Below are 14,119 nucleotides of genomic sequence, written 5' to 3'. Positions count from 1 at the left end.
GAGCTGGGCCCCTCCTGGGTGACCCCAACCATGGTGAGGGGCAGGGGCTGTCCGTCCAGCTGACGTCTGTCTGTCCCCCTCAAGGCTCGAGGTGGGGTTTGTGGGTCCCCCCCCGCGCCCCCTCCCACCCACGGCTCCGGCGGATGCTGTAATGGAACAGGCGGCGTTTATGGGGCCAAACCCGGGACAACATTTCCCTTTTACAACCCGCTTTGGCCCCAGCGAGGCATTTTTTCACCCTTTCACTGGATGCGGCAGCTCGCGAGATCAAAGGGGACACGAGGCCCCTGGGAAGGGGGGGTCAGGGGGCTTTTGCCAAATCAGCAGCCAAATCCCAGCCCTTCTCCCTCCCCATCCCACTGGGATCGGAACCCACCGCAGCCGGATGCCGGCACGTCGGGTGGGCGACGCCTCGGCACAGCGAGGGAGGAGGCACCTGGAATGCCGAGACTCCATCGTGGGGGTCCCACCCTGCCCAAATTCTGGGTGCAACCTGTTCCTGGGCCCTGCTTTTCCCTGGATGCTGCCTGTCCCTGGATGCTCCCATCCCTGAGTGCTTCTAATCCCTGGATACTGCCTGTCCCGAGTGCTGCCTGTCCCTGGATGCTGCTTGTCCTGGGTCCTATTCATCCCTGGATGCTGTTTTTCCCTAGGCACTGCCTTTCCCTGGATTCTGCCTGTCCCTGGGTGCCGGGAGTTGCTCCTGAGGGATCCACGTGCCCCTCCACAGGGAAGTCTGAGGGATGCTCCCCCATGGACGCCGTTGGCAGCAGCCGTGGGGCCGGGCGGGTTGGGGGGGCCGGGATCCGGGGGGAATGCCAGCGGGCAGGATTGTTTTCCACCATCTGCTTGGCTTGGTGCAGGCAGCTGCGCGGGCAGGGCAGATGGAAGCGGCTCCCGCTGCTATTTATGGAGCCGGGAAGGAGAATGGGGGGGAAAAGGCAGAAAGCAGCAGGAGAAGGGGCTGGTGGGACCTCCTGGATCCCACCCCAGTGCAGGCCGTGCCCTGGGGTTCTCCACGCTCTGGGATGGGCAGGGGTGGGTGCAGGGGGGGAGCAGAGGGGTGGCCAAGGACTCCCCCAATCCCAGGGACACGGAGAAGGGGCCAGGGGCACACAGGCAGGGACGTGCCAGGGCTGCGGGAGGTCCGTGCTGGGTGTCCAGCCCAGCCCCGCATTCCCGAGGGCTGGAAACCTGCCCAGGGTCAGGGGCTGGGCTGGGGGCTGCAGCCAAAACCCTCCTGCTGTTCCCAAAACCCTCCTGCTGCTCCCCTCAGGTGTGGGGCTCTAATCCCCAATCCCGAGGGTCCTGCACCTTCCCAGCTCTGGATAAGGAGCCCCCTGGTGCTGATCCCAAATGCCTCCCACCACCACCAGGCAGGCCCACACCCCACCTGTGTGCCACGGGTTCCAAAATAACCCCCAGGCCCCTCCCGGCTTCCAGGTCGTGCTGAGCATCCCTGGCTGCCAGCCGGGATCCTTCGGCCTCTAATTCCCAAATCCTGAGCAGAAAGGGCTGCCACACGGATCTGTGGGACCCACAGCAGCTCCAGAGGGGGATACCCCTGGAGGTGACCGAGTTGTGGATTCAGCATCATGGGGTGTGTGTGAGGGGGGTCCATCCAGCTCTGACGCTGCCCTGGAAGCAGGGACAGGGATGGAAACGCGCCAGGAATGTTCCTGGGTGGCGGGAGCACGGGATGCAGCAGAGGGGGCACCACGAGGACTGGGGTCCCTGTGGTGAAGGGGAAAGCAGGTGGGGGAGGCTCAGCTGCTTCTTGTTACCCCCCTGCCAAAAGGGAATAGCAGAGCAGGGAAGGGAACAGGAGCCCAGAGCCGGCAGCTCCCGGCCCGCCCCGGCAATTAGGGATGGCCGGAGCCCAACGGCAGCGGGAAGGGGATGTGCCGGCACATCGGCCCCCGCAGCAGGGATGGGGCTCCTGTTTGGATATTCCCCCCTCCAACAGCATCCCTGCATCCCCCAAACCACCCCCTCTGGCCCCCCCCGGGGAGGTGGGATCCAAGGACAGGGGGTTCCACCACGCTGTGCCCCACGAGCACGTCCTGGCTCAGGCTGGGAACAAAAGCTGCTCGGGGCTGGAAAGCACCTTGGGAAGCTGCTCGACTGCTTCCCTTTCTTTTTTTTTTTTTTTTTTCTTTGAAATAATGGAAAATATAATGACAGTGCCTAAATTAAAATAATAAAAGGAAGCAGCTGAAAAGCCGACCCAAAATAGGAGAAAAACCCACGTTTCAGGCTGAGAGGGAACAGGCACAGGCCGAGGATGAAAGGGAAAAGCAGAGGAGCTGAGCCAGCCCTGGACCCCCCTCTCAGTCCCTCTGAGGGGTCTGGGGGGACTGTACCCCACCATCTGCCAGGGCCAAGCCATGGGGTGGGGGCTGAGGGGGGGTGGTGGAGCTGCTGATCCCCAAAATGTGCCCCATGAGTCCCCTCCCCATTCTGCTCCTCTTCCAGTGCAGCAGCTCCTGCTCAGGGGCCTCATCCTGCCCAGGGCTCCAGCCTCGGGGGTGCAGAGGGGGCTCATCCATCCCACATCCAGAACTGGAGCATCCCTGGGGACCCCAAACCAGGGAATCCCTTGGGATCCCAAAGTGGAGCATCCCTGGGCATCCAGAGCATCCCCAGGGAGCCCCAAACTGGAACATCCCAGGAGACCTTAAACCAGAGCATCCCCCTGGTATCCAGAGCATCCCCAGGGACCCCAAACCAGAGCATCCCTGGGAATCTCAAACCAGAGCATCCCTGGGGACCCCCAGATTGGAACACCTGCGAGGACCCCAGACTCAGGCATCCCTGGGCAGCCCAAAGCAGAGCATCCCCTGGCATCCAGAGCATCCCCAGGGCCCCCAAACTGGAGCATCCCCGGGCAATTCGGAGCATCCCTGCACATCCAGTCACGGGGGGACACGGGAGGTGCCAGCTCCCCGTCTCTGCCGCGATCCAGCTGCCGAATTCCAGGCCGTCTGGCCAAGAGACGCCGCTCCGCTCCCGGCATTCCCTCTGGACAACCTGCCGGAGCAGGAAAAAAACACCGTCCCCAAACACGGACAAACCCTGGGCGAGGGGACCCCAACCCTGCAGGAGTGGGGACAGCAGGGGCATCGCTGCGTGTCCCCTGGGAACGGGGCTGTCAGCAGCTGGGAGCTGGGAGCGGGGGGAACAGCGGGAAGCAGGAGAGGGGCTGCCCGGAGCACTAACACTTGTTTTCCGCAGCGATCCCGAGGCGGGATGCCACGGGAACGCTCCAGTGCGCCGGCTGCGGGACAGCCCTCGCTGCTGCACATTCCTCTCCCAGTTGCTTTTTCAATATATTTTTGAACCCTTTGCACCTCAATATCGCCGTTCAAAAAACGAGCCGGCTCTGGAAAAAAACATCCCTTCCCGGTTTTTAAGCTATTTTTGAACCCTTTGGCCTCGGTTCCTCCTCAGGCTCCAGCCCATAAATAATAATAACAACATCTTTAAAGCCTTTTCGCTGACAGTTCACTGAACCTGCCAGAGCCTTTTCATTCCCCAGATGTCGAAAATCCGCCTCAAAAAGAGAAGAATAAAAAAAAAAAAAAAAAAAAAGGAAAGGAAAAAAAAAAGAAAAAATCCTGGAAGTTTTGGTAAATATTTGGTGTGTTTCTCATTTCGCAGGCATTGCTCTTTTCTATCACATGAAGCAGGAGAATAAAAACTCCTAAAAGTGGAGCAGCTATTTCGGGAGCCGCGGGGGGGTGAGGGGGGAAGGTGAGGCGGTGGTTGCTGGCTCGGAGAGCCGGGATGAGGCCGGAGCATCCCTGGGGTGGGGTTGCCTATGCCAGGGTCCTGTATCCCTAATCATCCCCATCCCAGGCAACCCATACCCCCTATTACCCCGTGACCCTAATCCCCCAAACCCCATCCACCCTATTTACACCCCCACGTCCCTCCCCACCCCAAGGGATGCCCCTGTGACCCCCCCCTCCCCACCTCCATGGACACCTCCCCTCCCGGCAGCTCCAGGGGGTGGCACCGGCACCCGCAGCCCCCCCAGCTGTGCCGCCCCCTCCCCGGGACGCGGGTCTGGGGGTCCCCCCGCGGCCGGAGCAGCCCCCGGTGCGGGCAGAGCGCAGCCCCAGCCCGGGGTCACCCATTCCCTCCGAGCCGCAGGGTCGGGAAGCACGTGGTTTCCTGGAAAAGTCCCCCTGTTTGGGAAACGAAACTGCTGTATTTGGGGGCGGAGCTCAAGGTCCCCGCCGGCTCCGGGTGGTTTTTTGCCCTGGACAGAGCAGGATGGAGATCTCCCGTCCGCATCCCCCACCCCCGGCCAGGCGCCCCTGGAAGGCGGTGGCGGCTGCGACCCTCGGGGTGGCCTTGGTGATGCTGGCAGTGACTGTGCCCACCCTGCTGTGCCGCTGGGGAGGGGGCTCCGCGGGGGCCAGGGGTGCCTCGGAGGGGCTGGCATGGCTGGAGGAGGCGCTGGATGTCACCAACAGGTCCCTCACCGAGGCCCGTGAGCAGTGGGACGGCTGCAGGAAGGAGCTGGTGGGTGCTGGGGTGCTGGTGGGGGGAGAGGGGCCTGGGACCCCCACACCTTCTGATGGGGGGGGGGGATCCTGAGCTGGGAACTCCAGCCATTCCCTCTGTCCCTGCCCAGGGAGCGCTGGAGGGGAAAGCCTCGGAGCTGGAGCAGGCCCTGGCTGAACTAACGCGGCTGGAGGGTGAGTCCTGCGTGGGAAGGGGGGGCAGCAGCACCTGGGACACCCTGAGCCCTGTCCCCTGTGTTCCTGGTCCTTGTCCCTGAATACAACCTGGTCCCTTGTGCCCTAGGACACCCTGGTCCCTGTTCTTGGGTCACCTTCATGCCCTGGGACACTGATCCACACCCTTGGGCCCACCCTCATCCCTGTCCCCCAGCACACCCTAAATCCTCATCCCCCAGGTCACCCTGATCACAGTCCCCTGTGTCATCCTGTCTCCCCTCCCTGGGTGACCCTTGTCCCCTGGGTGACCCCGATTGATCCCTGACCCCTGACCCCCCTGCTGTCCTCTCCCCTCAGAGGAGAACAGGGAGCTGAGGATGGAGCTTTCCTGGCAGCAGGAGCAGCTGGAGCAGGAGCAGAGCCGCAGGTGAGCCCCCCCACCCCCCTCACCGCCCCCAGCCCCCCACTCTGTCACCCACTGTCCCCATCCTCGACAGGGAGGAGCTCCAGCTGCAGAACCAGGCCCTGCAGAACCAGCTCGGGGACACGAGGAGCCCGCAGACCTCTGACAACAGCAGCTTAAACAAGTTCTCCAACTTCCTGTGTCTCCTTATCTTCCTCCTTTGGCTGTTCCTCAAAAAGTGACCTGGAGCAGCAGGAACGCAGGCCCGGTGATTCCCTGTCCCCTGGTGTGGGGTGAGGAGGGACCATGCCCATGCAGCCTGGTGGGCTCTGGGGGTGGGAGCCCCCTCGCCCCTGTCCCCTGCTCAGCCCTGCCCTGGCACCACTGGCTCTGCCCAAATCCACCGTGGGGGCATCCCGGGGTGATGGTTCCTGTCCAGCCACCAGGTACTGCTCCCAGGGTGAGGGAGGGGACAGAGGCACGACAAGGCTGCCCTGAGTTTCTGATCCGTAGTTACCCCACAGCTCAGCACTTTGTAACCGCCTTCCAATAAACCCCTTGAAAATGCAGCTGTTTGTTGCCGCTGCGTCTGCCTGCGATCCAAACCCCCCATCCTGTGGGGTCAGGCGGGAACCTCAGCATCCCACCGGCCCCCCAGGAGCGTCCCAGCTCACCCCCCCAGCTGGGACAGAGCCTTGTCCCCTCTCCCAGCCCAAACAGAGTCTATTCTGGGCCGTGACCTGCGGCCAAACCGCAGCCCAAAAGGGTGTTCGGTGGGAAAAAAAAAATCCCACACGCGGCAATTACGGGAGCGACACCGGCACATCCCCAGGCAGGCGCCTCGGGAGCGGCTCCGTGTGCCCGTGTTTCCCCCGGCATGGACCCCGCGGTGCCCAGGGCCACGCTGAAGGTGCTGGCGCTGTGCGCGGCGCTGCTGGTGCTGGTGGCGGCGGTGACGGTGGCGGTGGCGGTGATGGTTTGGCGCTCCGAGGCCGTGGGGAAGCTGCGGGGGTGCCGGGAGCGGGCGGCCAACGAGAGCCGGGAGCTCGGGGAGCGCGTGGTGGAGCTGGAGCGGGAGCGAGCGCGGCTGCAGCGGGAGGAGGAGGCGCTGAGGAGGGAGCTCGCCCGGGCACGCGGGGACGGCAGGAGGGGCAATGCCAGCCTGGTGTCCTGCCGGGAGCGGGTGGTAGGTGCCAGGAGGGGGGGGAGATGGGGACGAGGGGGGTTCTGGGGGACTCTGACTCATGGGACAGGGATGGGGACCCCTTGCCCGCCCCCCTCAGCTCGACCGGGGTGATGCTTCATCCCTGGACCAAGGTGATGCTTCATCCCTGGGGGAACTCCAGCCAGGCTTGTGCGAAGCTCCAGCACCCCAGGAAGGATGCTGCAGATGACTGGGATGATGAGCTGGGGTTACACAGCCCCATTCCTGCATGGACACCCCAAAAAGGGAGCGCTGGATGCTCCCGGTGCCTCGGTGGGGCTCCAATCCTGCTGCCCCGCTGCCGGGTGCCCGCTGGGGTCAGCTATTCCTGGCTGTTCCTGGCTGTGCCCAGGCTGCTCCACACGTGTAATTACCCCATCCCGAAGCAGCAGCGGAGGCCGGAGCAGGCGTTGGGCTCCCAGTTCTCCCCTCCCGGGTATTTTTAGCTGTGGCTCCAGCTGGGAAAGGGCCTGGCCCCAGCGCCGTGGCCACAGCCCGGAGGAAGAGCCAGGTCCCACCACCCCTCTTGGGCTCATCCGGCTGAACAATGGCCCTGAGAGGCTGGAAAAATGCTGCTGCTTCCCAGGGCTGGCGCCGGGAGCAGGGCAGGGCTGTGCCCTGGGCCCTGGGCAGCCCCATCCCCTCCCTGGCACTGGGGATGGCACCCATGGCACACTTGGGTGACCCGTGGCTCCTGTGGCAACCCCCAGCCCAGCCAGGCTGAGCATCCCACTGGGGAAGGGGGATGTTCCCCAAATCCATGAAATACATGTCCTTACCCCTTCGAGGAATAAAATGGAGGGGGGACCTAAGGCCACCAGGAGCATGGGGACAGCTTGGGGACAGGGGGGCTCAGTGAGGAGGAGGAGGAGGAAAACGGCTCTGGCAGCCATCGAAGAGCAGGGGGGACAGTGCCCACCGCTGTCCCCACGTGTCCCCTGTCCCCAGGCCAGGCTGGAGGCCAATGTCACAGCGCTGGGGGACGAGGTGGTGGCCCTGCGGCGCGAGAGGGCGGAGCTGGCCGGGGACAAGGTGGCCCTGCAAGGTGAGCTCTGTCCCCTGCTTGGAGCACAGGTCCCCCATCGCCCCCCACGAGGAGCCCACCCAGGGGGTCCCCCAGCGTGGTTTGGGGCAGTGCCCGGCGCGGGGCACTGTGGTTTTGGGGTGTGGGGGTTCGGGGTGACCCCGCTGTCCCCGCTGTCCCCCAGAGGAGGTGGCGCGGGGCGCGGGGCTGGCGCGGGGGCTGCGGCGGCGGCTGGAGGAGGCGCTGGAGCAGCAGCGGGCGCTGCGGGAGCGCGGGGAACGCTGCGAGAGCCGCCAGAGAGAGCTCCAGGACACCCTGTAAGGTCCTTGTCCCCCTCCACGGCGCGGGCACCCCTAAAGCATCCACCACCACCCCCCCCAGCCCCTGTGACACCCTGCCCTGCCCATCCTCTCCCCACGGGGACCCCCGTCCCCCCACCCCGGGACAGGGGGACCCCCACACGTGGCCCGTTCTCCCTGCAGACGGGATTACGCGGCGGAGGTGGAGGCGCTGCGGCGGCGGGGGAGGGACCGAGCGACCGGGAGAAGGTGCCCCCCGTCCCGGTACTCCTGTGGGCGCACGGGGAGGGCAGAGGGAACAACCCGGGCAGTGGGGACAGCCCGCGGAGGGAGGATATCCAGGGAGGGAAACAGCCCGGGAAGTGGGACAGTCCAGGGAGGGGGACACAGCCCGGGGAGGGGGACACAGCCTGGGGAGGGGGTACAGCCCAGAGAGAGGGACACAGCCCGGGGAGGGGGACACAGCCTGGGCAGGGGACACAGCCCGGGAATGGGGGTTTCACTGGCACAGCACGTGCCCTACCATGTGCCATTGCCACCGCTGTGCCCAGGGGAGCAGCACCCGGTGCCGTGGGGGGACTCACTCCCTGTTCCCCTCTCTTTCACAGGAAGGGTTGAAGTCCCGCAGCCCCTCGGCCCCCTTCCCACTCAGTCCAGCATTCCCAGTCCCACCGTGCCCACCACACTGGGAGCAGGAGGGGCTCAGCCCCGGCTCCGGAGCTGGGGATGCTGGAATGGTGCTGGTGGGACACGTGCCCCGATCCCACAAGACGCCATGTGCCAAGATGATCACGTGTCCCAATCCCACCGTGTCCCGATCCTGCTCTGTGTCCCTATCCTGCTCTGTGTCTCTGATCCTGCTCTGTGTCCCTATCCTGCTCTGTGTCCCACTCCCACCACGTCCCGACCCTGTTCCCTGTCCCGATGCCTCTGGGTGTCCCCATCCTGCTGTGCCCCAGTCCCAGCTCTGCAGCCTGACAGCAGGACAGAGGGGTCACTTCTCCAGCCCTTGGGCAATTTTAGCTCATCCAGGGGACAGTTTCCCCACTGGCCTCTCGGAGCTGCTCTGGAATCAGCTCTGGGCATTAACGCTCCAGAAACTGGGAAGGTGTTTGGGCAATAAAGGCTGTGCTGCTCTCCAGGATGTCTCCCTGTGCCACCAGCCCCTCTGTATCCCTATTCCCATGAGCCCAACTGTCCCCCCCACGCCCAGCTGGCGCCCTAAATCCAACCATCTGCCCCCAAACCCAACAGTTCCCCCCAGACGGGACTCCCCACTCCAGGGCTTTCTCCAGCCTCTCCCACTGCCTGCCCAGTGGCTGCCAGGGCAGGACCCGGCTCTGCCAGGGACCCCAAAACACCCCAGGGTGCCCAGGGGGACACAGAGCCAAGGCAGGGACTGGGAGGATGGGGACCAGGAGCTGCGGCTGCTGCTTTGCTGTCACTTCCCAGCATCCTCGGATCCACTTTGAAGGTTTCCAGGAAAGCTGGATTTTCCTGCCAGTGTATCCTGTGCAAAGGGCAGGCAGGCATCCGCCCCCTTCCCACCGCCCATGGGGGGATCCCCTGTGCCCCCCACTGCCCCAGCCCTGGGGGGGATGGAGAAGGGGCTGGCAGTGACTTCCCAGGTGAAAGTGTCCCGGAGAGGCACTTCCAGCTGGGATGGGGCTCCCTGGGATGGGGTGGGATGGGGGGACAAGCCCCATTCCCACACCCCAAATCCAGTGGTCCCGGAGTGGAGCCCCCCAGCCCTGCAGAGCTTTAGGATGGGAAGGGGAGCTGGGAACAGCATTCCCATGGCCCAACCACTGGCATGGGAAGAACTGATTACAGTGGGGGGATGGCTGGGGAATGGGACAGAGGTGGGGTCTCGGGGGGCTGGATCCCAACAGGGATCCCTGGTGACCCCGGGAGGCTTCAGGGAGCCCTTGGAATGGGCTCTCAGAGGGATCATCCCACCGGCACGGCCACAGGCCCAAGGGGTCCCGATCAGGCCAGGCCAGGGGTCCAGCAGCGTCCCCACGGCCGGGCTGGGGGGGCCGGGGGGGCCCGGGGGTGACTCACCGTTATTTGCAGCTCAGGAAGGAAACGGCAGTAGCTGAGAATGGATTCGGGAGCGACACCATCCCGGCCATCGCAGACACTTCCCGGTCCCCAGGGAGCGCGGCGCAGCCAGAGGGCAGGAAACAGCCCACGGCTCGGGGTCAGCGCCCGGCGGGGCCCCACACCTCGGCCCCCCCTGCAGCCCCCCCGCGCCGGGCTGGGCATCCTGCAGGGATGGGGGGGTCCCGGGCACAGCCGGACCCTCCCCAGCAGCTCCCATGGGATGGGGACAGAGTGACAATGGCCGTGGTGGGGGGCTGGCACCCCCAGAGCCCTGGGGACTCATTCCCTGGAATTCCCAGCACTGGACAGGGGAGGAGGGGGTATTTTGGGATGGGAGACACTCCTGGGAGAGCTCTGGGCACCACCACAAGGCGGGGGAGGAGGGTCCCAGCCTTCCCCCCTTCCATCCAGGAACAATAGTCCCGCCGCCAACAGAAGCTGCACCGTGATAACCCGGTGGGTCCGAGGCATCCGGCACGGCAGGAAGGAGCCCAGCAGAAGGAAACATTAAATCCAGGGATATAAACACGGCATCGGGGGCTGGCCCCGCCCCCCCACAGCCCTGCTCAAAGGGGGTCCCGCGGGGTGGGGCCCTCACAGCGCCGGCGGGATGGAGAAGAGCAGCTTCGCCATGGCCAAGTTCGGTCTGGAGGCCAAGGAGGCGATGCCCAAGCGGGACTGCGGGTTTTACATGAAGTACATCTTCCTCTTCACCTCCCTCATCCAGTTCCTCATCATCCTGGGGCTGGTGCTGTTCATGGTGTACGGCAATGCGCAGGCGGGCACCGACACCCACCTCCGGCTGCTGGAGGAGCAGCTGCAGGACCGCTACAACAAGATCATCACCCTGGGCACCAGGAACATGAACCTCACCCGCGCCCTCAACGCCACCCTCAAGGACAAGGACAAGCTGCAGGGCCTCGTCTCCAAGGTCCAGCGGGAGCTGGACAAGTGCAACAGCACCCAGACCCCCAACAACCTCCCCCAGGTGAGGGCAGGGCAGGGCAGGGCAGGGCAGGGCACCCAGGGGTGCTGGGACCTCGTTACGGCAGGGCTGGGGGAGAGGGGCTGGGGGGGCAGAGCCTGGTGGTGATGCTGATGTGCCCCCTCCTCCCCCAGTCCTGGGGGTCTCAGCCTTGGTGTCCCGGAGAGGGGCTGGCCATGGGGGTTCCGATCTTGTAGCCATCATCATCATCATCATCATCATCATCATCATCATCATCATCATGTCATCCTCTTAAGCCTCCAGCGCTCTCACATCACCCAAGAGGTGATGCCAGGGAGATCCTGGTACTCTGACCCCCCTCCCATGTCCCTCTCCTCTCCCTCTCCCAGTCCCCAATGCTCTCACCAGTGCCCAGAGGGAGTGAGGGGATATCACAGGGATGTCTTTGTGGGATGCTCTGACCTGCCCCCCATCCTTTTCCTCATCATCCTCCCCAGCCCCCGGTGCTCTCCCAGTACCCACGAGGTGATGCCAGAGGGTGTGGTCCTTGCGGGATGCTCTGACCCTCCTCCTCCTCCTCTTCCTCCCCCCTCTCAGCTGCAGGAGTTCATGTACATCAAGATGAAGTTGGCCGAGTGCCAAATTACCACCAGCCTCATCAACACCACATGTAATGGTGAGACACCTTCCCCCCCGAAATCATCCCCTTCCTACCCTCCTGGGAACGCCCAGCGCCCCTCAGGGACCTGGGCAGGGGAAGACCTTCCCCATCCCTGCCCCAGGCAGGGGTGCCAGGCTGGGCTGGGGGGTGGCACTGGGGGACACCCACCCTGTCCCCGCTCTCTGCACAGCTGATAAGCTGCAGCTGCAGAGGCAGCTGGACCAGATCACCTTATCCAAGAAGGAGCTGGAGGAAAACTACCAGAAAACACAAACCACGCTGGCCAAAACCACCCAGGAGCACGAGAGGTGCCAGGAGGACCTGAGGACCAACAGGACCAGCTGGGATTTCACCAAGACCGAGCTGGAGCTGCTGAAACACGAGAGCAGATCCCTGAAGAACGACATCAACGACAACTTCCAGCGGCTCGTGGAGCTGGTGAAGCACTATCGCTGCAGCGAGGCCGAGAGCAAGCTGCAGCAGATCCGGGACGACACGGAGGGGCTGTTCCGCTGGCAGCAGGACCGCGACACCATGTACGTGAGGAGGAGAGCCTGCGAGGTGAGCGTCGAGCAGTGCCGCGTCGGCTTCACCAGGGAGCTGCAGGAGCTCCGGCAGCGGCTCCAGGCCGTGGAGAAGCAGGTGAAGGACGGGCAGGAGGAGAGGAGGAGGCTGCAGGGGGACAAGGAGCAGCAGGCCAAGGAGCTGGAGGAGAAGAGGAAGGCGGTGGTGGCGCAGGCGGAGTCCCTGCGGGAGCAGCTCAGCATCTGCATGGGCACCAAGGTGAGGGGTCTGGGGGTGTGAGGGGGCGCAGGGGGACACGGGGGACCTGGGGACACACAGGAATGGGCAGGAGCTGGCGCTGGGGTGGCACTGTTGGGTCAGGCACGGGCGGCTCTGCAAAAGCGCCTTTGCATGTGGTTTTTGACCTGAACCCCGGGTTTTCCTTGGATGGGGATTTTCCCAACGAGTGGAGCCTGGCCCTGAGCGGTGCCAGGTGCTGATCAGTGCCCCCCTGATGGTGTCCCCCCTGTCCCCTGCAGATGAACCCCTTCTTCGACGTGTCCGGCCCACGGGTGCCAGGGGGCACCGGCCGCTCGGGGCCCTTCCCCAGCACGGGCTACTATGCTGACTACCTGAAGAACCAGGGGGTTTTCGGCAACATAGGTGAGTCTTCGGCCTTAGGAGGGCTCTGTCTGCGGGGCTGGGAGCCCCCCAGGTGCCCGGCCTGGCTCAGCCCCACCCCACCCCACCCCTCCAGGCAAGGCGAACGTGGAGGAGATCCAGAGGATGCTGAAGATGGTGGAGCAGTACACGGCCACCCTGAAGAACTCCGGGTGAGGGGGGGCCTGTACCAGGCCCCCCCTCACCCGGAGTTCTTCAGGGTGGCCGTGCCAGGCCCCCCCTCCAGAGGGTAAAGGGCCGAGCAGCGCGTGGGACGCTCCGACGAGGTGCTCCAGGACAAGCCCAGGAGGTGCTTCCCACAGCACGGATGGCAAACCCCGACCGGGAGCCAGCAGCCAGGACCACCCTCCCCTTGTCCCCCTACTCCCCGAGCTCCCCCTGTGTGTCCCGTCCCCCCCCTCCGCACATGTATCCCTGCGCTTGGCTGGAATTCCGCCGGCCCTGAGCACCGGCACAACTCGCCGCACGTGTGGTTGGATTCTCCGTGGAGGGCGCAGAGGCCACGGCCGGGAAGGGGAGGGAGAACATCCAGTCCCGGCTTCGCGCGGGGTCCCCCTGGGGTGGGAAGTGCTGGAGGACGAGGGAGCGGGACGTCCTTGGCCGCCGAGCCCCCTGCGGGCGCGGTGATTAATCACCGCCCGTCACTCCGGGATTTACGGCCGCGCTCCCCGCTCCTTCCTGTGGAAAGAGCTTTTCCTGCCTTGCCGGGCTGCCCGCACGCCAGGCATTCCCTGCCAGCGCCTCGGCGGCACGTAGAGCTCCCTCTCTGCCCCCAGCCCCTTCCCGACCCCCTCTCCCATCCCCGGGTCACATCCGTGTCCCCCAAGTCCCACCTGGGTCCCCCCAGGCCACATCCATCCTGGGATAACGGCAGCCACGTGCTCCTGCTGCACTCCCCACCCTCGGGATGGGGATGCCACCGGGTGACCCCATCCCTGGCCAGCCCTTGGAAGTGCCAGTGCCAGGTTGGGGTGGGACCAGGGTCACAGAGGTGATCCCTCGCTGTCCCAACTGCCCCCACACAGCTCGACCAGGGGTCCAGGGGGACCCTCTCACTGCCAGAGGATTTCCTGGAGTTTTCTATAAATAATCTGGGAGCCCCAGACGCTTCCAGAGCCTGGGAGCCCCAGCTGAGGGGGTGGGAGAGTGAGGGGTCCCCACGGAGCACCCACCTTTGGGGTGGCAGAGCCCACAGCTGCCACGTGGGTGCAAGAGCTGGGGGTGACCACAGGTCTCCCATGGCTTGGCCTTTATCCCATGGCTTGGGGCTGTATCCCGGGGGTCCCAAGCACCCCCCGCTGCATCCCTGGGGCTGGGACCACACTTTGGGAACAGGGATGGACGCGCCAGGGCACTGAGCCCCTCACATGCCATGGTGGGGAGGGGGACACCCTAAGGGCAATGCCCGGGGTGGCTTTTCCCTTCCAGCCACTCCAGCTCCTTGTTTGTCCTCCTGGCCAGGAAACAGGGCCTCTCCCAGTGGTTTTTTCCCATGTCTGGGGCTTGGGACACGCTCCCCCCGAGCCAGGAAAACACAGGAGCCCAGCCTGGGAACGAGGGAGGGGACAGACACCAGAGCCACCGAAGGCACCACGGTTTAATC

At 64.8% G+C, this 14,119-nt stretch overlaps 2 protein-coding genes across 2 annotated transcripts; both read left to right on the top strand.

Annotated features, from left to right (window-relative positions):
- The first annotated feature begins 5,968 nt into the window (after window positions 1–5,968).
- Window positions 5,969–10,173, top strand: LOC126643262 (FYVE and coiled-coil domain-containing protein 1-like). Its single transcript, XM_050321520.1, has 6 exons — window positions 5,969–6,277; window positions 7,244–7,340; window positions 7,504–7,636; window positions 7,802–7,867; window positions 9,700–9,821; window positions 10,136–10,173. The coding sequence occupies exons 1-6, from the start codon at window positions 5,969–5,971 to the stop codon at window positions 10,171–10,173; spliced, it is 765 nt and encodes a 254-aa protein (XP_050177477.1).
- On the top strand, window positions 9,745–12,678 carry PLVAP (plasmalemma vesicle associated protein). The gene is made up of 6 exons (XM_050320885.1): window positions 9,745–9,821; window positions 10,136–10,712; window positions 11,268–11,346; window positions 11,522–12,114; window positions 12,375–12,498; window positions 12,593–12,678. The coding sequence occupies exons 2-6, from the start codon at window positions 10,335–10,337 to the stop codon at window positions 12,670–12,672; spliced, it is 1,254 nt and encodes a 417-aa protein (XP_050176842.1). The 5' UTR covers window positions 9,745–9,821; window positions 10,136–10,334; the 3' UTR covers window positions 12,673–12,678.
- Window positions 12,679–14,119: the final 1,441 nt, after the last annotated feature.

The sequence above is a fragment of the Myiozetetes cayanensis genome, unplaced genomic scaffold (genome assembly GCF_022539395.1).
Source record: "Myiozetetes cayanensis isolate MyiCay16 unplaced genomic scaffold, myiCay2020 scf26, whole genome shotgun sequence".
NCBI lineage: Eukaryota > Metazoa > Chordata > Aves > Passeriformes > Tyrannidae > Myiozetetes > Myiozetetes cayanensis.
Note: the sequence above shows the minus strand (reverse complement) of the source record. Positions and strands in the feature narration are given on the sequence as shown.

Coding starts and splice junctions, on each gene's coding strand:
- LOC126643262 (XM_050321520.1), top strand. CDS start 5,969: ATGGACCCCGCGGTGCCCAGGGCCACGCTGAAGGTGCTGGCGCTGTGC. Junction 7,341..7,503: donor GGACAAGGTGGCCCTGCAAG/GTGAGCTCTGTC, acceptor GCTGTCCCCCAG/AGGAGGTGGCGCGGGGCGCG. Junction 7,868..9,699: donor GACCGAGCGACCGGGAGAAG/GTGCCCCCCGTC, acceptor TTTGCAGCTCAG/GAAGGAAACGGCAGTAGCTG.
- PLVAP (XM_050320885.1), top strand. CDS start 10,335: ATGGAGAAGAGCAGCTTCGCCATGGCCAAGTTCGGTCTGGAGGCCAAG. Junction 11,347..11,521: donor CATCAACACCACATGTAATG/GTGAGACACCTT, acceptor CTCTCTGCACAG/CTGATAAGCTGCAGCTGCAG. Junction 12,499..12,592: donor GGGGGTTTTCGGCAACATAG/GTGAGTCTTCGG, acceptor CCACCCCTCCAG/GCAAGGCGAACGTGGAGGAG.